At 43.4% G+C, this 25725-nt stretch overlaps 1 protein-coding gene and 1 pseudogene across 2 annotated transcripts in view; one reads left to right on the top strand and one right to left on the bottom strand.

Moving 5' to 3' along the window:
* Window positions 1-25725, top strand: part of LOC126354200 (uncharacterized) — a 730861-nt gene that overhangs the window by 274914 nt on the left and 430222 nt on the right. The window contains exon 1 of one of the 2 annotated variants that reach the window (XM_050003655.1): window positions 9843-10702. The exons of the other annotated variant lie outside the window; for it this stretch is intronic. Coding sequence (XP_049859612.1) covers window positions 10552-10702 — 151 coding nt within the window. The 5' untranslated portion in view covers window positions 9843-10551. Of the gene's footprint in view, window positions 1-9842; window positions 10703-25725 lie in introns of those variants that run through there. 2 annotated transcript variants of the gene reach the window in all.
* On the bottom strand, window positions 17955-18073 carry LOC126356738 (5S ribosomal RNA; annotated as a pseudogene).

The following is a 25725-nucleotide window of genomic DNA, read 5'->3' as shown; positions in this document are numbered from 1 at the left end:
AGTGAACAGTTGCAGGTACTTGTAATAAAACTTGTTGTTCTTTCACCAGAACAGCGAATTTCTGCTATTACAGAGAGTGAAAAAGGAAAATCTCAGCGTCAGTTAGAAGAATACAATTGCGAATCACAGCAGGTATGTTAAGGAAACATCGACAAAAAATTCAAAGAAGAGAAGGTGGCAACTATTTGAAGACGTTAATAATGCTGTTTTTGCGTGGTTTAATAGCGCACGTGCCAAAGGATTTCCCATTAGTGGACCGATGCTACAAGAAAATCTCTTAAATCTGCTTCTGTTTTTGGAATTCCTAATTTGAATGCAAGCAAAGGCTTACAACGTGAGTGAAAGTGGTCTATTTTTAAAACTATTCCAGAAAAACACTTACTGCGAACGGTGATCAGTGAGATGATCAGTTCAAACGTGGCAAAATGGCGAAACAAAGGTTAACGATCGGCCTTCGGGCTAACACCTGCTTTGAAAAAGAACAACTACTGGTGATACTTAACAGCAAATCATCCACAGAGCTTCAAAAACAATGGCATTTCCTTGCTTGGTGTCTCTTAGCAAGCAAATAAAAATGCTTAGATGACGTGTGATATTTTTAATTCGTGACTGAATAACTTCAATTCAGAAATGAGTATTCGGAAACGTAAATCCTATTTTTCGTAGATAATGCACCGTGTTAATGCAGCGAATAGTTATCAAAGGTAGAAGCAAATTTTTTTACTGCCGATACAGCATCATGTGTTCAGCCTCTTGACCAAAGTGCGAGGAATGAAGTGATAAACGAAACAATTAGGAAGTGCTTCATTAATTCTGATTTTCAGTCTTCACAGTATGTGGACGCTGGAGAAAATGAAGGTGGGGATCAATCAATAAGCATCCACAGCCACATGTGTGACGCAGTCAAAACTCAATTAGACGTTTCCGAACTGAACGATGAAACTGAATGCTTCAATAGTGATGAGAATTGGGAAATTTCGTTACGGGATTGGACCCAGACACTGAGTACAGTGATAGTGAAGATGATGCAATTCCTGTAGAGTTAACCCCACGGGGCGATGCCTTACATAGTACTGCGATGCCCAAGTTCTTTCCTTCTGAGCTTTCCAAGCAGAAACAGATGTACTTAGTATCTGAGGCGGAAAAGATATATGAAAATGTGACTTCAACAAGTGTATGAAAAGGTGTGCGCACGTGCCAACTTCCGCGTATAATACACTACTGGCCATTAAAACTGCTACACCAAGAAGAAATGCAAATGATAAACGGGTATTCATTGGACAAAAATATTTTACTAGAACTGACATCTGATAACATTTTCACGCAATTTGGGTGCGTAGGTTCTGAGAAATCAGTACCCAGAACAACCACCTCTAGCCGTAGTAACGGCCTTGATACGCCTGGGCATTGAGTCAAGTAGAGCTTGGATGGCGTGTTCAGGTACAGCTGTCCATGCAGCTTCAACGCGATACCACAGTCCATCAAGAGTAGTGACCGGCGTATTGTGACGAGCCAATTGCTCGGCCACCATTGACCACACGTTTTCAGTTGGTGAGAGATCTGGAGAATGTGTTGGCCAGGGCAGCAGTCGAAAATTTTCTGTATACAGAAAGGACCGTACAGGACCTGCAACATGCTGTCGTGCATTATCCTAGTGAAATGTACGGTTTCGCAGGGATCGAATGAAGGTTAAAGCCACTGGTTGTAACACATCTGAAAAGTAACGTCCATTGTTCAAAGTGCCGTCAATGTGAACAAGAGGTGACCGAGACGTGTAACCAATGGTACCCCATACCATCACGCCGGGTGATACGCCAGTATGGCAATGACGAATACACGCTTCCAATATACGTTCATCGCGATGGCGCCAAACACGGATGCGACCATCATGATGCTGTAAACAGAACCTGGATCCATCAGAAAAAATGGCGTTTTGCCATTCGTGCACCTAGGTTCGTCGTTGAGTACACCATCGCAGACGCTCCTGTTTGTGATGCAGCGTCAAGAGTAACCGCAGCCATGGTCTCCGTGCAGATACTCCATGCTGCTGCAAACATTGTCGAACTGTTCGTGCAGATGGTTGTTGGCTTTCAAACGTCCCCATCTGTTGACTCAGGGATCGAGACGTGGCTGCATGATCCGTTACAGCCATGCGAATAAGATGCCTGTCATCTTGGCTGCTAGTTATACGAGGCCCCTTGGGATCCAGCACGGCGTTTCGTATTACCCTCCTGAACCCACCGTTTCCATATTCTGCTAACAGCCATTGGATCTTGACTAACGCGAGCAGCAATCTTGCGATACGATAAGCCGCAATCGCGATAGGCTACAATCAAAGTCGGAAAGGTGATGGTACACATTTCTCCTCCTTACACGAGGCATCACAACAACGTTTCACCAGGCAACGCCGGTCAACCGCTGTTTGTGTATGAGAAATCAGTTGGAAATTTTCCTCATGTCAGCACGTTTTAGGTGTCGCCACCGGCGCCAACCTTGTGTGAATGCTCTGAAAAGCTAATCATTTGCATATCACAGCATCTTCTTCCTGTCGGTTAAATTTCGCGTCTGTAGCACGTCATCTTCGTGGTATAGCAATTTTAATGGCCAGTAGTGTACGTCAACGAGTAAGTACGTACTGTTTTATTATTACGGTTATTAATACATTATTCGAGTTTGTTTTTCATTGTCGCAGTTTTCGTCATTAATTGTGTTAAAATGATTATGTTCAGCGTCTCATTTTACCTTGATCACCCATTAAGAAGAGCGCCCGTGCAGATGACCACTTTCTCACAAAAATTCAAGTGGTCGGCTTAAAGAGGTTCCACCGTACTTTTTTATGAAATCTTTATTTTCTAGTGATTGAAAACTGTGTACCAGAGAATAGTTTATCTCTAATTTTTTACTTTAGAATCGTAATTACGTTGAAATCACTTAGTCATCCATTCAGTCTGCTCCCAATATTCTGAACTGCTATTTCTTGACGTTCAGAAATGTTAATCCTTCAGTGAGCGCTCTTATCGTCTCGTCCTTCAAACCTTTGTAATTGGAACTATATGTATCACACAGTTTTCGCTCGACTTCTCCATAGAACGATAGAAATTCATGGCCGGATGCCAATTTTATGATTCTTGGGTACGGCTCCAATTCTGAAAGGTGGTAAGAAGAAATGAATGTTAGGGTTCTGCGTCCTGACAAGACTGAGATCTTAACAGACGACCATTCGCGATAAACATGTGATGTGCAACGTGTCGTTCGAAACTTAATTTTATCAGAAGTCTTTAAAAAAGCCTTGATATTCCTCATTTACGGGTTTCTAATTCTGTTCAAGAATTGCTATTCAAGGATTGTGGTACAGAAACTATGTTCAAGTAGGAATAGTTTTAATCTACATTTGTAATTACTTCTGGTGTCTGCAAGACGTTTATGTCCGTGAACAGATTGGCAAAGCGTTCTATGTCTGTATATTTCATTTCCGTGCAAACGTTAGGTTCCATAAGGGATAGTACTTGAGAATGACGCCATGTCTCTCGAGCTCAAATTAATTATTGACAACAAATTTTATCAGTGAATAAATAAACAGCGGGAATGTAACATCCACAATTGTGTAAAAAGATGTACACAATGGTTCAAATGGCTCTGAGCACTGTGGGACTTAACATCTATGGTCATCAGTCCCCTTGAACTTAGAACTACTTAAACCTAACTAACCTAAGGACAGCACACAAAACCCAGCCGTCACGAGGCAGAGAAAATCCCTGACCCCGTCGGGAATCGAGCCCGGAACCCGGGCGTGGGAAGCGAGAACGATACCGCACGACCACGAGATGCGGGCAGATGTACACAAGATGTGTGTATGTGAACTATTACGGGTTACTCTGCGCAGTGATTGATCTTTTCCCAAGTCATGGCTTATTATTAATGTTAGAAAACTTGGAATTTCTAAATTACTGATTGCAACTTAATTATTAATATATTTACTAATTTGAAAGTCACGGACATTGTCAATAATTCTTATGGCGAAAATACACCTAACTAAAGATTTTCATCAATATGCACTTTCTAGCATTTTTCTTATTTCTCACTAACTGAAGATCAAATATCTTTTGAGAGTTAAAGGTAGCTTTCTAATGTCAAACAAATGAAAAACTTGCTCGGAAGCATATTGTTTTCTTTACAGATATCCGTTCCCTTTAGTTAACAATTATTGAGTCATCTGCAAAAGTGACAGATTGTGCCTTCTGACTTAAATAAAACAGCACTTCACCAACGTAGACCATTAAGAACAGTGAAGCCCAGACCGAACCTAGTAGAATCCATCCAGCGGTTACAGCCTATGTGGAACTTGCTGTGCCTGTGATACAATACTGAAGAACTGAAGTTCGCAGCTGGGTCAACAGAATGTCAAGGATATTGTTAATATAGGAGATTTTTCCAAGCTCATTTTATACTCCTATTTACCTTTCCTAATGCGTAGGCCAAGATGGGTTGTCAGAGATCCAGTCTCTTACAGAACTCTGTTCATTTCAGCTTGGGAATGGTACATACTGTAAACATTTGGGGTAGGCACTACAGATATTTGTCTTCCGACCAAGGAAAGTCTCGCAAAAATCTTTGTCGCAACCGATGGATTGGAACTATTTTTAATGAGCACCTAGCCTATCGAGGATTTCCCTGTTACTATGGAGTTCTTATACGACGGTTTGATAGATATCTAAACAGTGAGACATTTAGTAGCTACTCAGGTAAGGCATTGCCAGAACGATATTGTCTCTTGTCTCTTTTAGGCTGCGTACCTCACTGGTCAAAACGGAACCCTTATAAGATCTCTTTTATGTCTGTCTGTCTGTCTACCCGACGGTTAAGAACACTTTTTGTCAGAAAAGGTGGAGGTATCTAGTTGAAATTACTGTCACATACTAAGGTCTACAGTATCTTGGTAATGTGAAAATACACACATCAAAAAAAGTTTTGCATCACCTCGGTTCCGAGAGTTCCGGAACCTGTACAGAAAACTGGAATAGAGATCAACATAAACATCATTTCCGCCCTTTTTATTGCTCATCAAAACCACACATTGCATGTTGTACCACCACACAGCGGGACCTTCAGAGGTTGTGGTCCAGATTGCTGTACACAACGGTACCTTTAACACCCAGCAGCACTTCCTCTTACACTGATGCATGCCTGTATTCGTCGTTGCATATTATCCACAAGTTCATCAAGGCACTCTTGATCCAGATTGTCCCACTCCTCAACGGCGATTCGGCACAGATCCGTCAGAGTGGTTGGTGGGTCATGTCGTCCATGAACAGCTCTTTTCAATCTATCCCAGACATGTTCGATAGGGTTCATGTCTGGAGAAAATGCTGGCCACTCCAGTCGAGCGATGTCGTCATCCTGAAGGAAGTCATTCACAAGATGTGCACGATGGGGGTGCGAACTGTTGTCCGTGAGGACGAATGCCTCGCCAATATGCTACCGATATGGTTGCACTATCGGTCGGAGGAAGGCATTCACGTATCGTACAGCCGTTACGGTGGCTTCCATGACCACCAGCGGCGTATGTCGGCCCCACATAGTGCCACCCTAAAACAGCAGGGAACCTCCACCTTGCCGCACTCGCTGGACATTGTGTCTAATGCGTTCAGCCTGACCGGTTTGCCTCCAAACACATCTCCGACGACTGCCTGATTGAAGGCATATGCGACACTCATCGGTGAAGAGAACGTGATGCCAATCCTGAGCAGTCCATTCGACATGTTGTTGGGCCCATCTGTACCGCTCTGCATGGTGTCCTGGTTGCAAAGATGGACCTGGCCATGGAAGTCGGGAGTGAAATTGCGCATCATGCAATCTATTGAGTCGTAACACTCAACACCTGACGTCCTGTGGTTGCACGAAAAGCGTTATTCAACGTGTGGCGTTGCTGTCAGGGTCCTCCGAGCCATATTTCGTAGGTAGCGGTCATCCACTGCAGTGGTAGCCTTTGTGCGGCTAGAGCAAGGCATGTCATCCACAGTTCATGCCATCCACAGTTCATGTTTCTCTGTACCTTCTCCATGTCCGAGCAACATCGCTTTGGTTCACTCCGAGACGCCTGAGCACTTCTCTTTGGGCGGGTTTAGTGGCATCTTTGAACAGTCGAAGGGACTGTGTCTGTGTATCCACAGTTAACGTCTATCTTCAGGAGTTCTGAGAACCGGGGTGATACGAAACTATTTTTGATGTGTGTATTAAGCTTTTAAGTCAACGAACTGAAGAGATACGGCAACTTGGGGCACATAATTTGAATACACACATCAATACCTGTAGGACACTTTCCTTTGATCTAGAATCAAGAAATGTGGCAAGGAGGAATGTTTGACAGTACGAATAAATGGAAAAATCAGAAATGACTATCACATAAAAATTATTTTTGCCATTTATTGTCCTTATGGCTGTCCGTCTGTTCAAAATGGCTCTGAGCACTATGGGACTTAACAGCTGAGGTCATCAGTCCCCTAGAACTTAGAACTACTTAAACCTAACTAACCTAAGGACATCAAACACATCCATGCCCGAGGTAGGATTCGAACCTGCGACCGTAGCGGTCGCGCTGCTCCAGACAGAAGCGCTTAGAACCTCTCGGCAACTCAGGTGGGGTGTCCATCTGTAAAAACTCCTTTTTCCCAGGAACGGGCGTAGATATGAAGTTGAAATTTATGTCAGGTACTAACGTTTACGAACCCTAGGTGGTCTAAAAAATTGTAAGTCAGTGCATTGACAGATACGGCCGATATGAAACTTCCTGGCAGATTAAAACTGTGTGTCGGACCGAGACTCGAACTCGGGACCTATTACCTTTCACGGGCAAGTGCTCTACCATCTGAGTTACGCAAGCACGACTCACGACCCGTCCTCACAGCTTCAATTCTGCCAGTACCTCATCTCCTACCTTCCAAACACAGTTTTAATATGCCAGGAAGTTTCATGTCAGCGCTCACTCCGCTCCAGAGTGAAAATCTTATTCTGGAAACTTCCCCCAGGCTGTGGCTAACCCATGTCTACGCATTACCCTTTCTGCCAGGAGTGCTAGCTCTGCAAAGTTCGCAGAAGAGCTACTGTGAGGGAAGTTAGGAGACGAGGCACTAGCAGAATTGAAGCTGTGAGGACGTGTCGTGTGTCGTGCTTGGGTAGCTCAGATAGTAGAGCACTTACCCGCGAAAAACAGGTCCAGACTTCGAGTCTCGATCCAGCACACAGTTTTAATCTGCCAGGAAGTTTCATATCAGCACGCATTCAGCTGCAGAGTGAAAGACTCATTCTTAAAAGATACGTCCGTGTGTAATGACCGTTTTCTCAGAAACGGGTGGACATATCAAGTTGAAATTGATGTCAAATAGCAGGTTTTAGTGTCCTTGGCTGTGTAAGTAATTTAAGCTAAGTTAATGCGATAAAAAATATGTGGTCACATGCGTCACACTGTTTACGGAATGGACAGCCATTAAATTCCTGCGCTAGCTCTATTAAAACGGATATTTCAGCGTGCATATACCAATCATGTTGTTCTGAGCGCAGTATACATCAATAAGAACTTAAGTGTCCATGAACATGTTACAAGGCAAAAAGGACATCGACTTTTAGAAGTGCCATTACAAATTTCTATGATACAAATTTACAGCGGATCTCCAGATAAGATATAAAAACAGAAATATCATTTGGAGCGGGGGTCGGGCGAGGCGTGAGCCTGTTACGTTCAGCAACGGAAAGAGTGAAGAACGGTAATTCGAGGGTCATGAGGCATGGGCTCTGATCTGGAAACTTTTTTATGTTTTTAATTTTCAGTTGGTGAGTTTACTAGCACTGAAAATAAACGCTCAGTATAATTTATTTATTAATATTTTCACAAAAAGCACGAAAATAAAAGGCAAAGACAAATTTTTGACTGCAAATGAATTTCCAAGAAGTGATTGTAAGGCGTACACGACGACAGGGCATCTCAACTCAGATACGGGTGTACTCACTGTAAAAGCAGCGAAAGCAGAAATTCCCGACGCGCTTGCACTCGACATGAAAGCCGCCTTACATGGCTTTTTAAAGTTTCTGTTTAAACACAGGTGTGGTTCACATTCACAAAAGGCAGTAAACCACGCACAACGCAAAATTTTTCCAAATATTGGCTAGGACAGCTCGTGATTGATAATGGAATCTATTTTGATGCACTCATCTCCAAGTTCAAAATCAAACTAACGGAAGTTAATCACTGTCTCTTCTTGAAATATTATTTACAGAGTCCTTGTGAACGCTGTATGTGCAGATTTTCCTTTGCCTTTGCCTTTGCCTTTGCGTCTTACGAAACTACAACATATTGGTCATTATTTCGCTTTATTTTCGTTGTAAGTAAAAATGGTTCAAATGGCTCTGAGCACTAAGCGACTTAACTTCTGAGGTCATCAGTCACCTAGAACTTAGAACTAATTAAACCTAACTAACCTAAGGACAACACACACATCCGTACCCGAGGCAGGATTGGAACCTGCTACCGTAGCGGTCGTTCGGTTCCAGACTGTAGCGCCTAGAACCGTACGGCCACTCCGGCCGGCCGTTGTAAGTAACGTAAAAATTAAAAGTAGCTTCCAGTTAGGCACTTCACCACCCGACCCTCACATTACCATTCCGTAATCTTTCTACTGCGCCAGTTGCGGCCTAGAAACGGCGCCAACATAACTGGTTCATGCCCCACCCGACCGGTGCGAAAGATGCTATATTTTTCTCGAAATATCGGAACATATGGAGCTGCCACTTCCGTCACTATTATTTCTGACCAGGCCATGCATCCTTCTGTGTGTGTGTGTGTGTGTGTGTGTGTGTGTGTGTGTGTGTGTGTGTGTGTGTGCGTGCGTGTGTGTGCTTTTATGTTCTACATCTCCTAAACCACTGGATCGATTTCAACGAAACTTGGTACAGATATCACTTTGTGTCAGACAACAGTATCTGTGGAATGAGAGCCTCCTGAGGAAGATATGTGTGAAAAAACTGCGGCATCATGCAGGGCATTTAAATTTATTAATTGTGTAGTACAAACTGTTTTCACAACTCATTTCGCAGACAATATCGACATGTGACGCTGAATGTGCCCACATAAATACATCATCTTACGACGCATAGTCCAAGAGGCTGACGTTGTAAACGTTGAGACGGTTAAAATGTTGCATCATATATAAAGTTTTGAAACCTTTATTCTTTACTAAGACACTTCTACAGTCCAGTCAATTTAAGAAAATCCTTGACACCTGGCAGCGCCCTTGGCAGGTTTCAGCTGGGAATCGCAAACCGACAAATGGCTGTAGCCGAAAGCAAAAGCTGCACCTAGCATACAGAAAGTGTCCAGGATCCTCTCAGACCGAGTTTCCTGTAGGGGTACGTACAAGGTTTCATTTCTAACAGAAAACTGGCAGCATGAATACCCGGGCAATACTGGGATTGTCAGCTAGTACCTCATAAATTTGGACGAAAGCGGTGATGACGAGTAGGCGCGGTCCTCGTGTTAAAGTTGATGAACAGTATCCTTCAAATATTTCCTAAGTTCAGAAAATGCAAAAGGTCAAATGACTTAACATTAGCACATATGTAGCAAAATGAAGACGTGAAGCAACAGTAGCGCAATTGGTCTTCTACTTGTTAAGACGATTATGTTCGTTGCGAAAACATTGGTAGTTTGTGAGGAATTGCGTAAGCAGAGTAGCTTGGCTCGCGATCCGCGTTCACGCACGCGGTGCTGGGCGACAACGGCCAAGGAGGTCGCTGCGAACTCACGGGGCTTCTCCGGGCTCCGTGGCGCTGTGTACGGCTTCCGGCGCTCCAGTTGTAGCCGGCGGCGGCTCTGGCCGAGGGCGGCTGCCCGCCGGGGCACCAGCCGCTCAAGGTTCCGCAGAGGAGCCACTTGTTAGCACCCGATAGGACTCGTACACCACCCGACCACGACTGCCCGGGCAAGTAGCCTGCGACCGAATGGTAACGAGACGCAGACTTATTTAAGACTCTTGAACGTGTCACTTGGCAAGGATTAATTAACTATTTCATCTCTAAGTTATGTTGTCTGGGTATAAATTAACAACGTAAGTTTATTCACAGTTATTTCCGGTCTGCAACAAACACATGGAAATGCAGTAGCTATCTCCCACAAAACTCAGTGAGGTAAATATCTCACGGTCCGGTAGTCTCATTGATGTGACCACAGCTGTTATCGACGTCAACGTTATAGGAGGCAAGTGCCACTGCTAGCAGTGGATGTACCTGTATATAAAGTGTGTCGAGGGGGTGCGTATAACATTGCAGTCGTTGTCGTAATGCAGAAGCGGAGCGATTTATCTCACGTATGAAAGGGCATGATCATTGGCTTCCGGATCAGTGTCGAAGCATTTCCGAAACATCTAAGTTCGTAAACTGTTCGCGAGCAGCCGTTGGCAAAATGGCGCTAACGGAAACCGGCGCCGAGGCAACTGTTGTTCACTACGGGCCATAGGTAACAGAGGAGTGTACAGGCGAGTACACGTGCAACTGTCAGCCCGGATGAACCATGGGCCTACAACACTGCCCGTTCAGAGAACGTCGCTGAATGTGTGCCTCCGCAGCTGGTGCCTTGACAATACATCCATGCTGACTGCTGTTCGTCGGCGACGAATGCTGGAATCTGTACGCCGTTATCGCAACTGGACGTCAAGTGAGTGACGGCAGATGACCTTTTCATGATTTATGCTCCATCAGACAGATAGCCATTGACATATACAGCGTTTTAAATTGAAGCCATCTGATAGGTATACCTGTTTAAAGGGAGTCCCTCTAAATAAGGGCTCACTTTTTTCCAACGAGGATGCAGGAGAGCAATAGCACAGCCACAGACAATATTTTTATTCATTCTTCATTACTAGATGAGCATTCTGTTAGTGAAAGGCTGAATAGCCTTTCAGACCACGATGCACAAACTTTAACACTAAAAGGCTTTTGTACTCAGACAAATGTCACATATAATAATAAACCATGTAGGAAAGATAATCCAATAGCAATAGAGTTTTTTAGTGATAGATGATAAATATAATGCTTTCCTTATCATATTCCTCATGCTCTTTGAGAGTTGCTTTCCATTTGAACCTCCTGAACTGGGCGCTATCAGTAATAGGCAGCCCGGGTGGCTGACTAGTGGGACGAGGATATCATGAAGAACAAAGCGGGAATTATATCAAAATGTTAGAAATAGTCCTAATCAAGCTACAGCAGCCCCGTTACAAACAGTCTTGTAAGAAACTTAAAAATGTTATTAGGAAGGCAAAGAGTATGTGGTATGCAAATAGAATAGCTAATTCACAGGATAAAATTAAAACCATACGGTTAGTTTTGAAGTAAGTGTGTGGTCAACAGCACAAGATCGACGATATAATGTCAGTTCGTAGTAAAAATATCTGTTACTGATAAATCGGATATATGTACATTATTTAACAATCATTTTCTGAGCATTGCTGGTGAATTAAATAAAAATTTAGTTTCTACAGGGAATCATCTAACTTTCATGACAAATGCCTTTCCGAACGAGATTGATGTCTGAAATACTCCTCTGCGATACAGACAGTGAGGAGCCGGCCGGTGTGGCCGAGTGGTTCTAGGCGCATGGATGTGTGTGATGTCCTTAGGTTCGTTAGGTTTAAGTAGTTCTATGTTCTAGGGGACTGATGATCTCAGATGTTAAGTCCCATAGTGCTCAGAGCCATTTGAACCATTTTTGACAGTGAGGAGATTGAGTCAATAATTAAATCACTGAAGACTAAGGACTCTCATGGCTTTTATGGAGTACCTAGCAGAATATTGAAGTACTGTGCTGCACATGTTAGCCCTGTATTTAGCCGTATTTCTAATTTTTCCTTCAGCAATGATTAGATTCCTGAACGATTAAAGTACTCAGTAGTAAAGCCCCTTTATAAAAAGGGAGAAAGGGATAATGTACATAATTTTAGACCTATTTCTATGCCATCACGGTACTGCACTGAAGTTACTGAAAAGGCTGTGTATGTAAGGATAATTGAACATTTTATATCAAACGATTTGCTATCAATTGTACAGTTTGACTTTAGAAGTCGTTTAACAACTGAAAATGCTATAGTCTCTTTTCTCTGTGAGGTACTGGATGAGGTAAACAAAAGGTTTCGAACTCTACGCTTATTTTTTGATTTAACTAAGGCTTTTGATTGTGTTGATGACGAAATATTGCGCCAGAAGTTGGACCGTTACGGAATACGGGGAGTAGCTCACAATTGGTTCACCTCTTACTTTAGTAACAGACAACAAAAGGTCATTATTCACAATGTTGTCAACGACTGTGATGTGGGATCTGAGTGGTGTACTGTCAAGTGGGGTGCGCCCCAGGGATCAGTGTTGGGGCCGCTCCTGTTCCTTATTTCTATAAATGATATGCCCTCTAGTTTTACGAGTAACTAAAATATTTCTGTTTGCTGATGATATTAGCTTGGTAGTACAGGATGTTGTGTGCAAACTGGCTCGGTTTCAAATAGTGCAGTTCATTATCTACGTTCATGGCTTGTAGAAAATAAACTAACGCTAAATCACAGTATGACTCAATTTTGCAGTTTCTAACAAACAATTCAACAAAACCTAACGTTTTAATTTCACAGAACGGTCACATGATTAGTGAAGCTAAACAGTTTAGATTTCTAGGTGTTCAGATAGATAGTAAATTGTCGTGAAAAGCCCACGTTCAGGATCTTTTTCAAAGACTTAATGCTGCCATTTTTACTGTTCAAACGAAAATTAGTCTACTTTGCTTATTTTCATTCGCTTATGTCGCATGGTATTATATTTTCGGGTAACTCTTCCCACTCTAAAAGAATATTTTTGGCTCAGAAACAGGTGGTCCAGGCAATAAGTGGTGTAAGTTCACGAATCTCTTCTCGACTCCTGTTCACGAGTCTGGGTATTTTGACAATAGCCTCTCAATATATATATTTCTTACTGTCATTTCTTGTTAACAATATTAGTTTATTTCCAAGAATAAGCAGCTTTCACTCAGTTAATACTCGACAGAAATCAAACCTGCATTTGGATCGGACTTCCTTATCTCTTGTGCAGAAAGGTGCGCTGTATACTGCTGCATTCATTTTCAGTAAACTACCAGTCGAATTCAAAAATCTTAGCAGTAATCCACGCGCTATCAAAACCAAACTGATGAGTTTCCTCATGGGTCATTCCTTCTATTCTATCGAGGAGTTACTTGGAAAATTAAGCATATTCGTGTTGTTTTGTTGATTGGATTTGCTTAAACTTATGGATTGGCTTTTTTCGGGTTCATAAACATTATACTTTTTATTTGTTATTACTTTTATGTTGTAATTTCATGTAATGACGCGTTCCATGACCTTAGAGATTTGCTCCTCAATATGCTCCTACGAACTTGATAGGTAAATAAAATAAAAAATCTGAAAGAAAACATCCTGTAATAATCGTCAGAAGGGTCCAGGCCGGAGGGCTTTCCCTAAATGATATCGACATTCTGGAAGCCACCCTGGATTAAAGCAAGTATTCAGCTATCGTTGGGAACTTTGTGCACCACTACATTGAGTTTGTTTTTCCTCGGCGCAATTGCATCTATCAGCAGGACAATGAAACGTGTCCCACAGCTCGCAGTGTACGTACGTGGTTCGAAGAGCAGCAGAATGAGTTTGCCGTACTTCCTTGGGCACCAAACACACTGGATTTAAACCCAATCGAGAACCTATGGGAGTACCTCGATCGGGCTGTTGGTAGTATGGATCCTCAACCGAGAAACCCAGCTCAGGTGGCGACGGAAATGAAGTCGGCTTGGCTCCACGTCGCTGTCGGCACCTTCTACAATCTTACTGACTGTCTTCCTGTAAGTCTCGCAGCAGTCCGCCCTGCATGTGGTGGTTATTCGGGCTTTTGATAGATGGTCACATTAATGTGTCAGGACAGTGTATGTGGTGGCGCTAGATATTTCACTTTATCAACATCAAAGGACCAAACGAATACACAACGCGCAAGATCGCATCTCAGCTACGACTTCTCATGCCAACACACTATCACTGTTACATTATTACAGCGGTGCTTTACTTTTAACATCGGTCATTTAAACATGTTCAGATCTTTAAAGCAAGGTGGTATTTACAGGAACTTTCCAACAAGAATGGAGATGTCTGTTTCTGTGTCAGCCTTACTCGTCCACAAGTGATCATCTGATACAGTAGGAGAGCACACTGGCTGTCAGGGTCGAAGACAATATCCGTATCGCCCAGGACTGGAGTGAAAATTCGATATTGTTCTCTGACACCATAGCACTGTGTTAACGTGCCCGATGCAGCCCTGCAGCAGGCCACATAGCATTTGATTCACCAGCGATGGGATTCACGAAGTGAACTCCATTGTAAAGTGACTATCGTTTGAATAGCAATAGTTAAGAGCCGTAAACGCAAAAGTCCGAACTTCTGTTTCAGAGAAGACAGTTGTAAAGCACGACTGGTATACTGTCAAACGAACGACGCTTGACTGTCATGTCCATAGGTTGACAGTAATGCCTTGTTGCCTTTTTTCTTCCGGTTGTCGAAAATCCCGTCACTTTCTCTTAACAATACGTCCTAGGTAGGGTAACGGTTTTGAGGTTCATTGTCATCATTAGCTTGAGGTGAACTTCGAAGGCCAAGGAGTTCCCTGTATCGTTGTTTATTCAGCTGTGTTTGTTTCCTATTTTACTTCTTGTGTCAGGCAGCAAGGAAGTGTATCATTCTGCAACTACGGTGACTCAGAATCATGGACAAGTTTAGTTCTGTTTATAATTTAGTCTAGTCCTCAGTGTATTGCGTTTTTCCGTTTCTTTATCGTCTTTTCTATAGTTTCCATGTTGACGTCTTCTTGTAGATCCCTTATTATGGTCTACCTAGTTTCTCTCAGGATTCGCCTGACACCACTGTTCTACACTATTTGTATTTTATTCCTTTGTGTGTAGCTGGACACACCCCTGGAGGTGTTGCCATATACACTCCTGGAAATTGAAATAAGAACACCGTAAATTCATTGTCCCAGGAAGGGGAAACTTTATTGACACATTCCTGGGGTCAGATACATAACATGGTCACACTGACAGAACCACAGGCACATAGACACAGGCAACAGAGCATGCACAATGTCGGCACTAGTACAGTGTATATCCACCTTTCGCAGCAATGCAGGCTGCTATCCTCCCATGGAGACGATCGTAGAGATGCTGGATGTAGTCCTGTGGAACGGCTTGCCATGCCATTTCCACCTGGCGCCTCAGTTGGACCAGCGTTCGTGCTGGACGTGCACACCGCATGAGACGACGCTTCATCCAGTCCCAAACATGCTCAATGGGGACAGATCCGGAGATCTTGCTGGCCAGGGTAGTTGACTTACACCTTCTAGAGCACGTTGGGTGGCACGGGATACATGCGGACGTGCATTGTCCTGTTGGGACAGCAAGTTCCCTTGCCGGTCTAGGAATGGTAGAACGATGGGTTCGATGACGGTTTGGATGTACCGTGCACTATTCAGTGTCCCCTCGACGATCACCAGAGGTGTACGGCCAGTGTAGGAGATCGCTCCCCACACCATGATGCCGGGTGTTGGCCCTGTGTGCCTCGGTCGTATGCAGTCCTGATTGTGGCGCTCACCTGCACGGCGCCAAACACGCATAAGACCATCATGGGCACCAAGGCAGAAGCGACTCTCATCGCTGAAGACGACACGTCTCCATTCGTCTCTCCATTCACGCCTGTCGCGACACCACTGGAGGCGGGCTGCACGATGTTGGGGCGTGAGCGGAAGACGGCCTAACGGTGTGCGGGACCGAAGCCCAGCTTCATGGAGACGGTTGCGAATGGTCCTCGCTGATACCCCAGGAGCAACAGTGTCCCTAATTTGCTGGGAAGTGGCGGTGCGGTCCCCTACGGCACTGCGTAGGATCCTACGGTCTTGGCGTGCATCCGTGCGTCGCTGCGGTCCGGTCCCTGGTCGACGGGCAAATGCATCTTCTGCCGACCACTGGCGACAACATCGATGTACTGTGGAGACCTCACGCCCCACGTGTTGAGCAATTCGGCGGTACGTCCACCCGGCCTCCCGCATGCCCAATATACGCCCTCGCTCAAAGTCCGTCAACTGCACATACGGTTCACGTCCACGCTGTCGCGGCATGCTACCAGTGTTAAAGACTGCGATGGAGCTCCGTATGCCACGGCAAACTGGCTGACACTGACGGCGGCGGTGCACAAATGGTGCGCAGCTAGCGTCATTCCACGGCCAACACCGCGTTCCTGGTGTGTCCGCTGTGCCGTGCGTGTGATCATTGCTTGTACAGCCCTCTCGCAGTGTCCGGAGCAAGTACGGTGGGTCTGACACACCGGTGTCAATGTGTTCTTTTTTCCATTTCCAGGAGTGTAATATTTGTGACTGGATAGTGGCACTTTCGTGTCGGTTGGAAACCACGTATGTATACTGCACGTGTGTGTGTGTGTGTGTGTGTGTGTGTGTGTGTGTGTGTGTGTGGTAGTTTTCTTGCCATCTGATGTCACGTGCCATATGTCTCGTACATGGTTATGAAATAAAAGTTGTCTATCCAACCAGGTATCTAATTTTTGGGGTTGATGAGAGGTACTGTCCTTTTAAATTTTTGGTCTATGCTAGGGTGTTTCTCCCCAAATTTTACGGTTGTTGTCTTTTGGGGATCTCTCTTGATCTTGTTGTTGTGACAGCACTGACGTTTATATTTGCTCTGTGAAGCAGTCTGCTGGTCACAGTGGCCTTATCATTGTCTGACTGTGGCAGCATAATGTTATTCACAATCGACATGTCATTAACGTAAATTGTGTGCAATATAAACGATATGACAGGAGCTTCTAGTTTTCTTCCTCGTACTCTTGTTGCTCCTGATATGTTTCCTTCTTTAAACAGTTGGCGATGAGGCTTGTGGCTCATGTGTCTTCCGTATGTGGTTGGCTTACCAGTTCTAGTCATACGCTTTCTCGACAGCGAGGAATACTGCCGCTGATAACCTGGGAAGATTAAAGTTTCTGGTAATTTCTTCCGTCAGCCTTCGTAGAGACCAAAATGTTCATCTTTGACGAGAGGCTATTGCATCACAGCCTTGATTAATCTTTCAAACACTTTACCTAGACTGCTAAGGAGGCCCAATCGTGAATGGTGCTTGCTGCTGTGTGCCATGCGGTCGCGGAATTTACATAACTTTGTGAGAAACTATAGCGACAACGTCTCGTGCTATTGGCGCTCTTTCAGTACTGTCAGAGTAGATAGTACGTCTGTTCGACAACAGATTTGTCTCTGAACCACTGTCAAAATCCAGATGGTAGTGAAATAAATGAAACCTAGTGCTAAATATACAAACTTATGCATACATGTTGATGCCTCTTGAACAAGCTCCCATAAACACAGTATTTCGATGTAGTGATACTCTATTATATAGGTACAGATTATACAACAGAACGTATATAATTAATTATAGTAAAATAGATTACAGCTTGCATTATAATTCTGAATTAGTTAACTGACATAGTAACATTATCATAATACACATGGTTGTACTGTACTGAAACGTTAACACAGTAGAGCTGGATGATACATTCACCTTTCTGAGAGTAGAACACATGTAGAATTAGCTAAACATTGTAATGAAAAATGAAACGCGACCTGATGTAGCACTACCACAGAAGATTAATATTAACTTAAAAAAAACATATACTGTCTGAAGTGACCAGCCTCCGTGTCATCCTCAGACGTTAGCCGTCACTCGATGCAGATACGGAGGAGCGTGTGGCCAGCACACCGCGTCCCTGGCCGTTGTCAGGTTTCGTGGCCGGAACCCCTACTACTCAATGAAGGAGCTCCTTAATTGGCCTCACAAGAGCTGGGTGCAGCCCACTTGCCAACAGCACTCGCCAGACCCGCACGGTAACCCATCCAAGCGCTATTCAAGCCCAACAGCGCTTAACTTCGGTGATCTGACGGGAACCGGCGTTACTACTGCGGCAAGGTCGTTGGCTGATTTATACTAAATGCCAGGAAATAAATAAATAAAAGTAAGTAAATTGATCATCCAACAATACCAATAGACTGGTTAGGATAATGCGTTAGTCAGAACGATGAATGCTAACATTAAATAACGCTCTTTCATTAAAAGTCGTTTATGACCAGGTTAACGTGGAACCTAAGATATTTTTATTTCTTTTTCTCAGAAGCTGTTAAGAAACTAGTTTTCCATCTACACCATGTATGTACACCGCTTTTCGAAGTAGACGCCATTACTGTCAATGATTTACGAAAGTACCCCTTTGAAAGACATGCACCCTCCAAAGAGGGACACCTTAAGCCATCGATAGCAGACCTACAGGGAACGGGCAAAATAAGTTGAGCACCTGTGCATACTTGGGAATGGCTTATTAATAAGGGGCTGGACTCCCATTTGCCCGTAATACAGCTGCGATTCTTCTTGGAATACTGACATATAATGAGCGTGTAGTATCCAGTGAAATGTTATGCGAGCCTTCGATCAGAGCCTCTTCTAACTCCTGCAGTGACGAGGGAGACGGAAAGCTGCTCCGGAGTCCGAGCTCCAAGGCCGCCCACAGGAGTTCGTCCGGGGCCTGTGCTGGCTAGGGAAGACGCTGCAGTTCAGTTGCATGCTCCTCATACCACGATTGTACTGTCCTGGCTGTGTGAATGGGTGCGTTATCGTCCTGAAATATGGCATCATTGTTGGGGAACAATATTTGAATAATGGGGTACACCTGATCACCTAAAATGTTCACGTAATCGTTGGTTGTAACATAGCCTTTAAGAGTAACTATGGGATCAGCAGAATCCCATGATATGACTAGCCACACCATCACACTTTCACCTCGATGCTTAACCGTTGGAATCAAGCAATCAGGATTGTTGGCTTTTTTTTTCTTGGCATTCTCCAGAGGTAAAACCATCCCGGTGTTAGAAATAACGAAAACGTTGACTCGTCGGACCACATAACGTGTTTCCTCTGATCAGCCACCCAGGATTTATGCTCCTAACACCACGTTTTTCGCTTCTTTGGGCTGGTTGTTGTCGCTAATGGTTCCGGTAAAGCAGCTCGTCCATGAATATTCGCTTATGGAGTTCTTGGCGGATAGTGTCGGTAAAGACACTGGCTATTGAGCTTTGCAGTCATTTTAAATAATTTGTGGTAAGGTCTTACGGGACCAAACTGCTGAGGTCATCGGTCCCTAAGCTTACGCACTACTTAATCTAAATTAAACTAACTTTCGCTAAGAACATCACACACACTCATGTCCAAGGAAGGACTCGCACCTCCGACGGAGGGAGCCGCGCGGACAGTGACAAGACACCAGTCACTTTAGCCGCCGTAGTTTTGCGTTGGGTCGTGATAGGATAAGATGATCTTGGTCATTTAGTTTTGATTTCAGGCCACTATTACGTTTACACTTTTCATGTTTAGCGTAGGCTGTCATGACTGTTTTTGCTCTTGAAACATTCAATCAGTTGGCTGTCTTGGTTACTGAGGCTCCAGCTAATCGGGTCCCCACAATCTGTCGTCTTTGGAACTGTGTTAAGTCTTTCATTGCACGTTAATCTCGGCCTCTGAATACAAATACGAAGTGTGCTCGCTCGTAAACAAGCTGCACTGATGCCTAGTCCGTACTGATCATGCACAGTCCAGCGCGACACTTGTGTTACCTGCGTTGTTGACCATCAAACAAAACCATCCCATTATTAACACTATTCACATTATTTTGCATATCCCCCGTAATCTATGTAGCGCCCAGTGGTCACAGGACACCACACCGAGGCAGAAAACCGCTCTGTGCTTACGTTGTAGTTTGTACGACTCACAATTGAACTAAGAACCAAAATCCAAAATTTTTGTGAGGCTACACACCCCATTTGCCCACTGCCGAGTCTAGGTTTTCCAGCACCTATAATGGACACAGTACAAAGATCAATGCTCGTATTGTATACACTCAGTTGTAGCCCACCAACAAGAAGTGGAGCTTCTTCCACTCTCAATGACCTCTTCGTACTATCTCACTTGGACAAGCCTGCACCCCAGAACCCGAGAACCATCACTCCATCAATAGAGATATCGGTATCTACCATCTGATACATTTCATTATAGCCGGCCGGAGTGGCCGAGCGGTTCTAGGCGCTACAGTCTGGAACCGCGAGACCGCTACTGTCGCAGGCTCGAGTCCTGCCTTGGGCATAGATGTGTGTGATGTCCTTAGGTTAGTTAGTTTTAAGTAGTTCTAAGTTCTAGGGGACTGATGACCTGAGAAGTAAAGTCCCATAGTGCTCAGAGCCATTTGAACCATTTGAACCGTTTCATCATCTTCATATCCTTCCAGCAAGCCGGGTTGTCTGTTTATGAAAAGTTTGCCTCCATTTTGCTCTATTTTAATATACTTCTTGTCTTGCTACTGTTTCCCAGTTTTCTCCTGCAGTCTTCACATCTTAATGAATCTGATCCAATCTTTTCCTGGGTCGCCCTAGTGGTTTTTTCCCCTGCACATTTCTATCCACGTATTGTTTCGGCAGGCATTTATCCTTCATTCTCCTCACATGTCAAAACCCCTTGAGCCGTGCAGTATTCAATCTCTGTCACTGACAAATCTTTCCTCTGATGTCTCCATTCTTAATTTTTTCTCTGCTAGTCTTCTGCAATACATGGAAGAAGCCTGGAGATACCAACAGGTTTCAGATAGATTATATAATGATAAGACAGAGATTTAGGAACCAGGTTTTAAATTGTAAGTCATTTCCAGGGGCAGATGTGAATTCTGACCACAATCTATTGGTTATGACCAATAGATTAAAATTGAAGAAACTGCAAAAAGGTGGGAATTTAAGGAGATGGGACCTGGATAAACTGACTAAACCGGAGCTTTTACAGAGTTTCAGGGAGAGCATAAGGGAACAATTGACAGGAATGGAGGAAAGAAATACAGTAGAAGAAGAATGGGTAGCTTTGAGGGATGAAGTAGTGAAGGCAGCAGAGGATCAAGTAGGTAAAAGGACGAGGGCTAGTAGAAATACTTGGGTGACAGAAGAAATACTGAATTTTATTGATGAAAGGAGAAAATATAAAAATGCAGTAAATGAAGCAGGCAAAAAGGAATACAAACGTCTCAAAAATGAGATCGACAGGAAGTGCAAAATGGCTAAGCAGGCATGGCTAGAGGACAAATGTAAGGATGCAGAGGCTTATCTCACTAGGGATAAGATAGATACAGCGTACAGGAAAATTAAAGAGACCTTCAGAGAAAAGAGAACCACTTGCATGAATATCAAAAGCTCAGATGGAAACCCACTTGTAAGCAAAGAAGGGAAAGCAGAAAGGTGGAAGGAGTATATAGAGACTGGCAATGGCAAAGAAAGCGTTTCTGAAAAGGAGAAATTTGTGAACATCGAGTATAGATTTAAGTGTCAGGAAGTCATTTCTGAAAGTATTTGTATGGAGTGTAGCCATGTATGGAAGTGAAACATGGACGATAAATAGTTTGGACAAGAAGAGAATAGAAGCTTTTGAATTTTGGTGCTACAGAAGAATGCTGAAGATTAGATGGGTAGATCACATAACTAATGAGGAAGTATTGAATAGGATTAGAGAGAAGAGAAGTTTGTGGCCCAACTTGACTAGAAGAAGGGATCGGTTGGTAGGACATGTTTTGAGGCATCGTGGGATCACCAATTTAGTATTGGAGGGCAGCGTGGAGGGTAAAAATCGTAGAGGGAGACCAAGAGATAAATACACTATGCAGATTCAGAAGGATGTAGGTTGCAGTAGGTACTGGGAGATGAAGAAGCTAGCACAGGATAGAGTAGCATGGAGAGCTGCATCAAACCAGTCTCAGGACTGAAGACATCAACAACAACAACAAGTCTTCTACAAGGCTAATAGCGGAAACTTAATTTCGCATGCATGTAGCTTACTCAAATCTGCCTTTCTTTAATTTTTTTTTACTACACAGCACTCAAATCTGTGCGTAATAATTGGCAGAACGTACGTTTCAAACATGGTCTGTTTCGCTCCCACAGGAAATCCCTTGTTCCACAAAAAAGTTCCGTACTTGGTGAAAAAAATTTGATCAATTTTGTACTCTGTTTTGTACTTCTAATTTAGCAGTTCCGTTCCTTAATATTGTACTTCAAAAAATGGCTCTAAGCACTATGGGACTTAACATCTATGGTCATCAGTCCCCTAGAACTTAGAACTACTTTCTGACCCCGCCGGGAATCGAATCCGAGAGCCCGGGAGTGGGAAGCGAGAACGCTACCGCACGACCACGAGATGCGGGCTAATATTGTACTTCTTAGGAAATTGAAAGCCTTTACACATTCAATGTTCTCGCCATCTAGCATAAGGTTTCCCTTAATCATTGATACAGTTTTGCTCTAGCTCTTGCAGTTGGTACTCTTCAAACTTGAAGTTCCATTCATCATACGTGTATCTCTGCAAAGTGCAAGTCACACTGCTGAAAGACTTAGCACTCGTTCTGGTACACCGTTGTTGGGCGGCTTCGTGCCTGTACCTACTGATATAGAGGGAGTGAAACAACTGTTTGACTGACTAGCGTCAGTGACGAGAGGCGATCTTGGTTGCTACTGCAAAGGATAACTATTAGTCTAAAAAATATAAAGTACGTACAGACTGGTATCACCGACGTATTCATCGATACTGGAGAAGCATCGGCGAGCTCTTATTTTAAAAATCTTTGGAATAACCTCAGACTTATCTGCGTGGGCGAATATTTTCGTACATTAAGGTAACGCTAGAATGTAATCAACATATATAGCAACATACTTATGTACAGTAGAACCGTAAAATTCCTTATAATTTCATCTGATATATTTGGAAAATAGTACGTAGTATATAACAGACACCAAGAGTTAGTATAAAACTTTATGCAAAAAAAATTGAAAAGAATATCTAAGCGTGCGGCCGAGAGCTGCCAAGGCTCTACGATTACAAGTCATTTACGCTGTGTTTGCAAGATAACTGATACCCAACTGCACTGTGCCGGAGAATATCAATCTCTCAAGTAGGACGGTTTATTTTCTTTTTTGTGGAAAGTTTTTCTGTAAATAATATTGTATCTCTGTACTCTTCTTTTCAACAACTTGTCGAATGATGTTAAAAAGACACATGCGAAAAATACTGTCGTCGTTTTAGTATCCCAGAAAATCAAAAAAAGTTGCGAGTATTAACGGTGTAGCACAAATCCAGTTTGTATTCTATTATTTTCCAAAAGCATCACTTCGATTTCTCCATCAGAGCATTAAATATTAAAGATGGTATTTATTATTCCACTCACGGCGTGGATAATATGGAAATGGATTTGCGATAGTCTATTATCTAAGTGAAATTAAGCTATCTGTAAATTGAATGTAAACCCGTTGTGGCTGACATTGATTTGTTATGGTGCGTAAAAAAAACAGCAGAACGAAAGACGTCGTATTTGCCGATGTCGAGGTGTTCGGCACATGCATGAGTCGTCGGTTAGGGAGTGTCCGGTGCACTGTGTGTTCCGACGAACTTGCACTCTGCCCAGACTTAAAGCTTGATGTTAGTACCGCCACAGCTCGGCACCTGTTCTGTTTTACCAGTCTGCCCAGCCTACGACGCCCGACATCTGCAACGAGGAATGGCTGCCCAACCCAACGACGTGTGGACGTGGTTTCACCTTTCTCGCTGCGTGCTGAAGACACTCACCACAGCACCGAGAAGTCGTGCAGTTTCCGAAATGCCCATGAAGAGCCTCCGGGCCATCACAATCTGCCCTCGGTCAAACTCTGAGAGGTGGAGCGCCTTCACTATTCTACACTCGGACAACACTCTCACTGATACTATGTACATGCACCGCGTGTGTGCTTGACTGGCAGTCATTCCTCGCCGGGTGACGCTGCTGTCGTCTGGACGGGTTTATATCGATAGTAGGTTGCTGGTCATAATGTTCTGGCTGATCAGTGTAAGTCGCTTAGAAATGAAAACTGTAAGAAGTGCAAGGAGGCTTAGGTGAAATGGTTGCAGGCAAAAATATGAAAAAAAATCTGAATGGGCGTCGAAAGAACGGATGCGATGTACAAAACATTCAAAATAACTTCCAGAAACTAAAGGAGTTAAGATTAAGAACTTCTCTGTTTACTACAGAAGAAGGAGCAGATGGTTGGAAACAGTAACTGAGGGCCTCTGCGACGGCGAGAAATTGTCAGCTAACGAAAGAGATTTTCAGAGTGGAGAACGTAGGTGATCCAATATTAGAGTCAGAGTTTGACAGAGCAGTGGGACTCTAACCTTAAAGTATGCCAATGCACAATTTCTAAACCACTGGTGGGAACTGTTAACCAGATAATTATTCTAGTTATAGTGTAGAATCTGTAATACCAGACGCATGCAATTGGAAGTTATGAAGATTGTCATCCAGACGATTCAAAAGGTAGCAAGACGTAAGTGAGAGAACACAATCATGTTGACGTTCACGCGTCCACGTTACTTATCAGTATAAAATACTGAGTAATGGAAAATAAAGTAGAGGAGTTATTAGAGGTCGACTAGTATGGATTTAGGAAAGGAAAATGTACCAAAGAGGCTGTTTTGACATTATGCTAAATAGTAACAAGAATTAAGAAAAATCAGCACACTGTCATAGGATTTGCCGACCTCGAATAGGCCTTCGACAATGTAAAGAGGTACAAGACATTGAAAATCTTCGAGAAGATAAGTACACTCTGCTAGGAAAGACGGATAATGCATAGTTTTTTAAGAATGTGTAAGGAACGATGAAAAAAATTGCGTTTGAGTGCGTTGCTGCAGTGTATACGCAGCGTAGCTCTACTCCGATGTGGATATATGAGAGCCGACATATAAGAAAGGAATTAGCGTGGCATTGGTGCCTTTCCGACAAGCGGGTGGCAAATGCGGAAACGTGCATTATGGCGACGTTCTGATCAGATGTGTCCAAACATGATCAACGACCTGTTATTCTTTTCTTGGCTGCCGAAGGACAAACATCGCTAGGCATCCAACGGAGAATGAAAAATCTGTATGGGGCAGCATGTCTGTCGAAAACCATCGCTGTGGAATGGTGCTCCAAGTTTCCTGCTGCTTCACATCCCCTTATCACAAATGTTGTTAACTGAGGTGTTAACGCCAACTCAAGTGGGAGGCACTCGAACACCCGCCCTATAATCCTAATTTTATGGAACGGAAATGGTCATAGATGGAAGGAAAAACGAAAAAGAAGAGAATCGAAGTTTTTGAGATTTGGTATTATAGAAGGATACCGAAAATTACGGAAGTGGACTCGTAAGAACTGAGGACGCTCCACAGAGTCAGAAAAGAAAGAAATTAGTGGAAAAGTCAAACTAGAGGAAGGATTAGCCCAATGGGTTATTTGTTAGAACCTCGGGAAAAACTTCCACTGTGGCGTGCAAAACACGTAGGCTACGAAAAAGATTAGAATATATCTCACAGAACTTAGATACGCAGATTGCGATTACACTGTTTGGAAACTGAAAAATCAGAGCAATATCCTACCTACAACAATTAATTCAGGAGAATCACCAAAAGTAATCAAATACCAAAAATAATGACAGCAGGAGTAATTAATTTTACTAAGAACGAGTAAAAACATTGCGTAGTATAGT

This window comes from Schistocerca gregaria, chromosome 3, assembly GCF_023897955.1.
Source record: "Schistocerca gregaria isolate iqSchGreg1 chromosome 3, iqSchGreg1.2, whole genome shotgun sequence".
NCBI classification, from domain to species: domain Eukaryota; kingdom Metazoa; phylum Arthropoda; class Insecta; order Orthoptera; family Acrididae; genus Schistocerca; species Schistocerca gregaria.
This window is presented reverse-complemented; position numbering and strand designations above follow the sequence as displayed.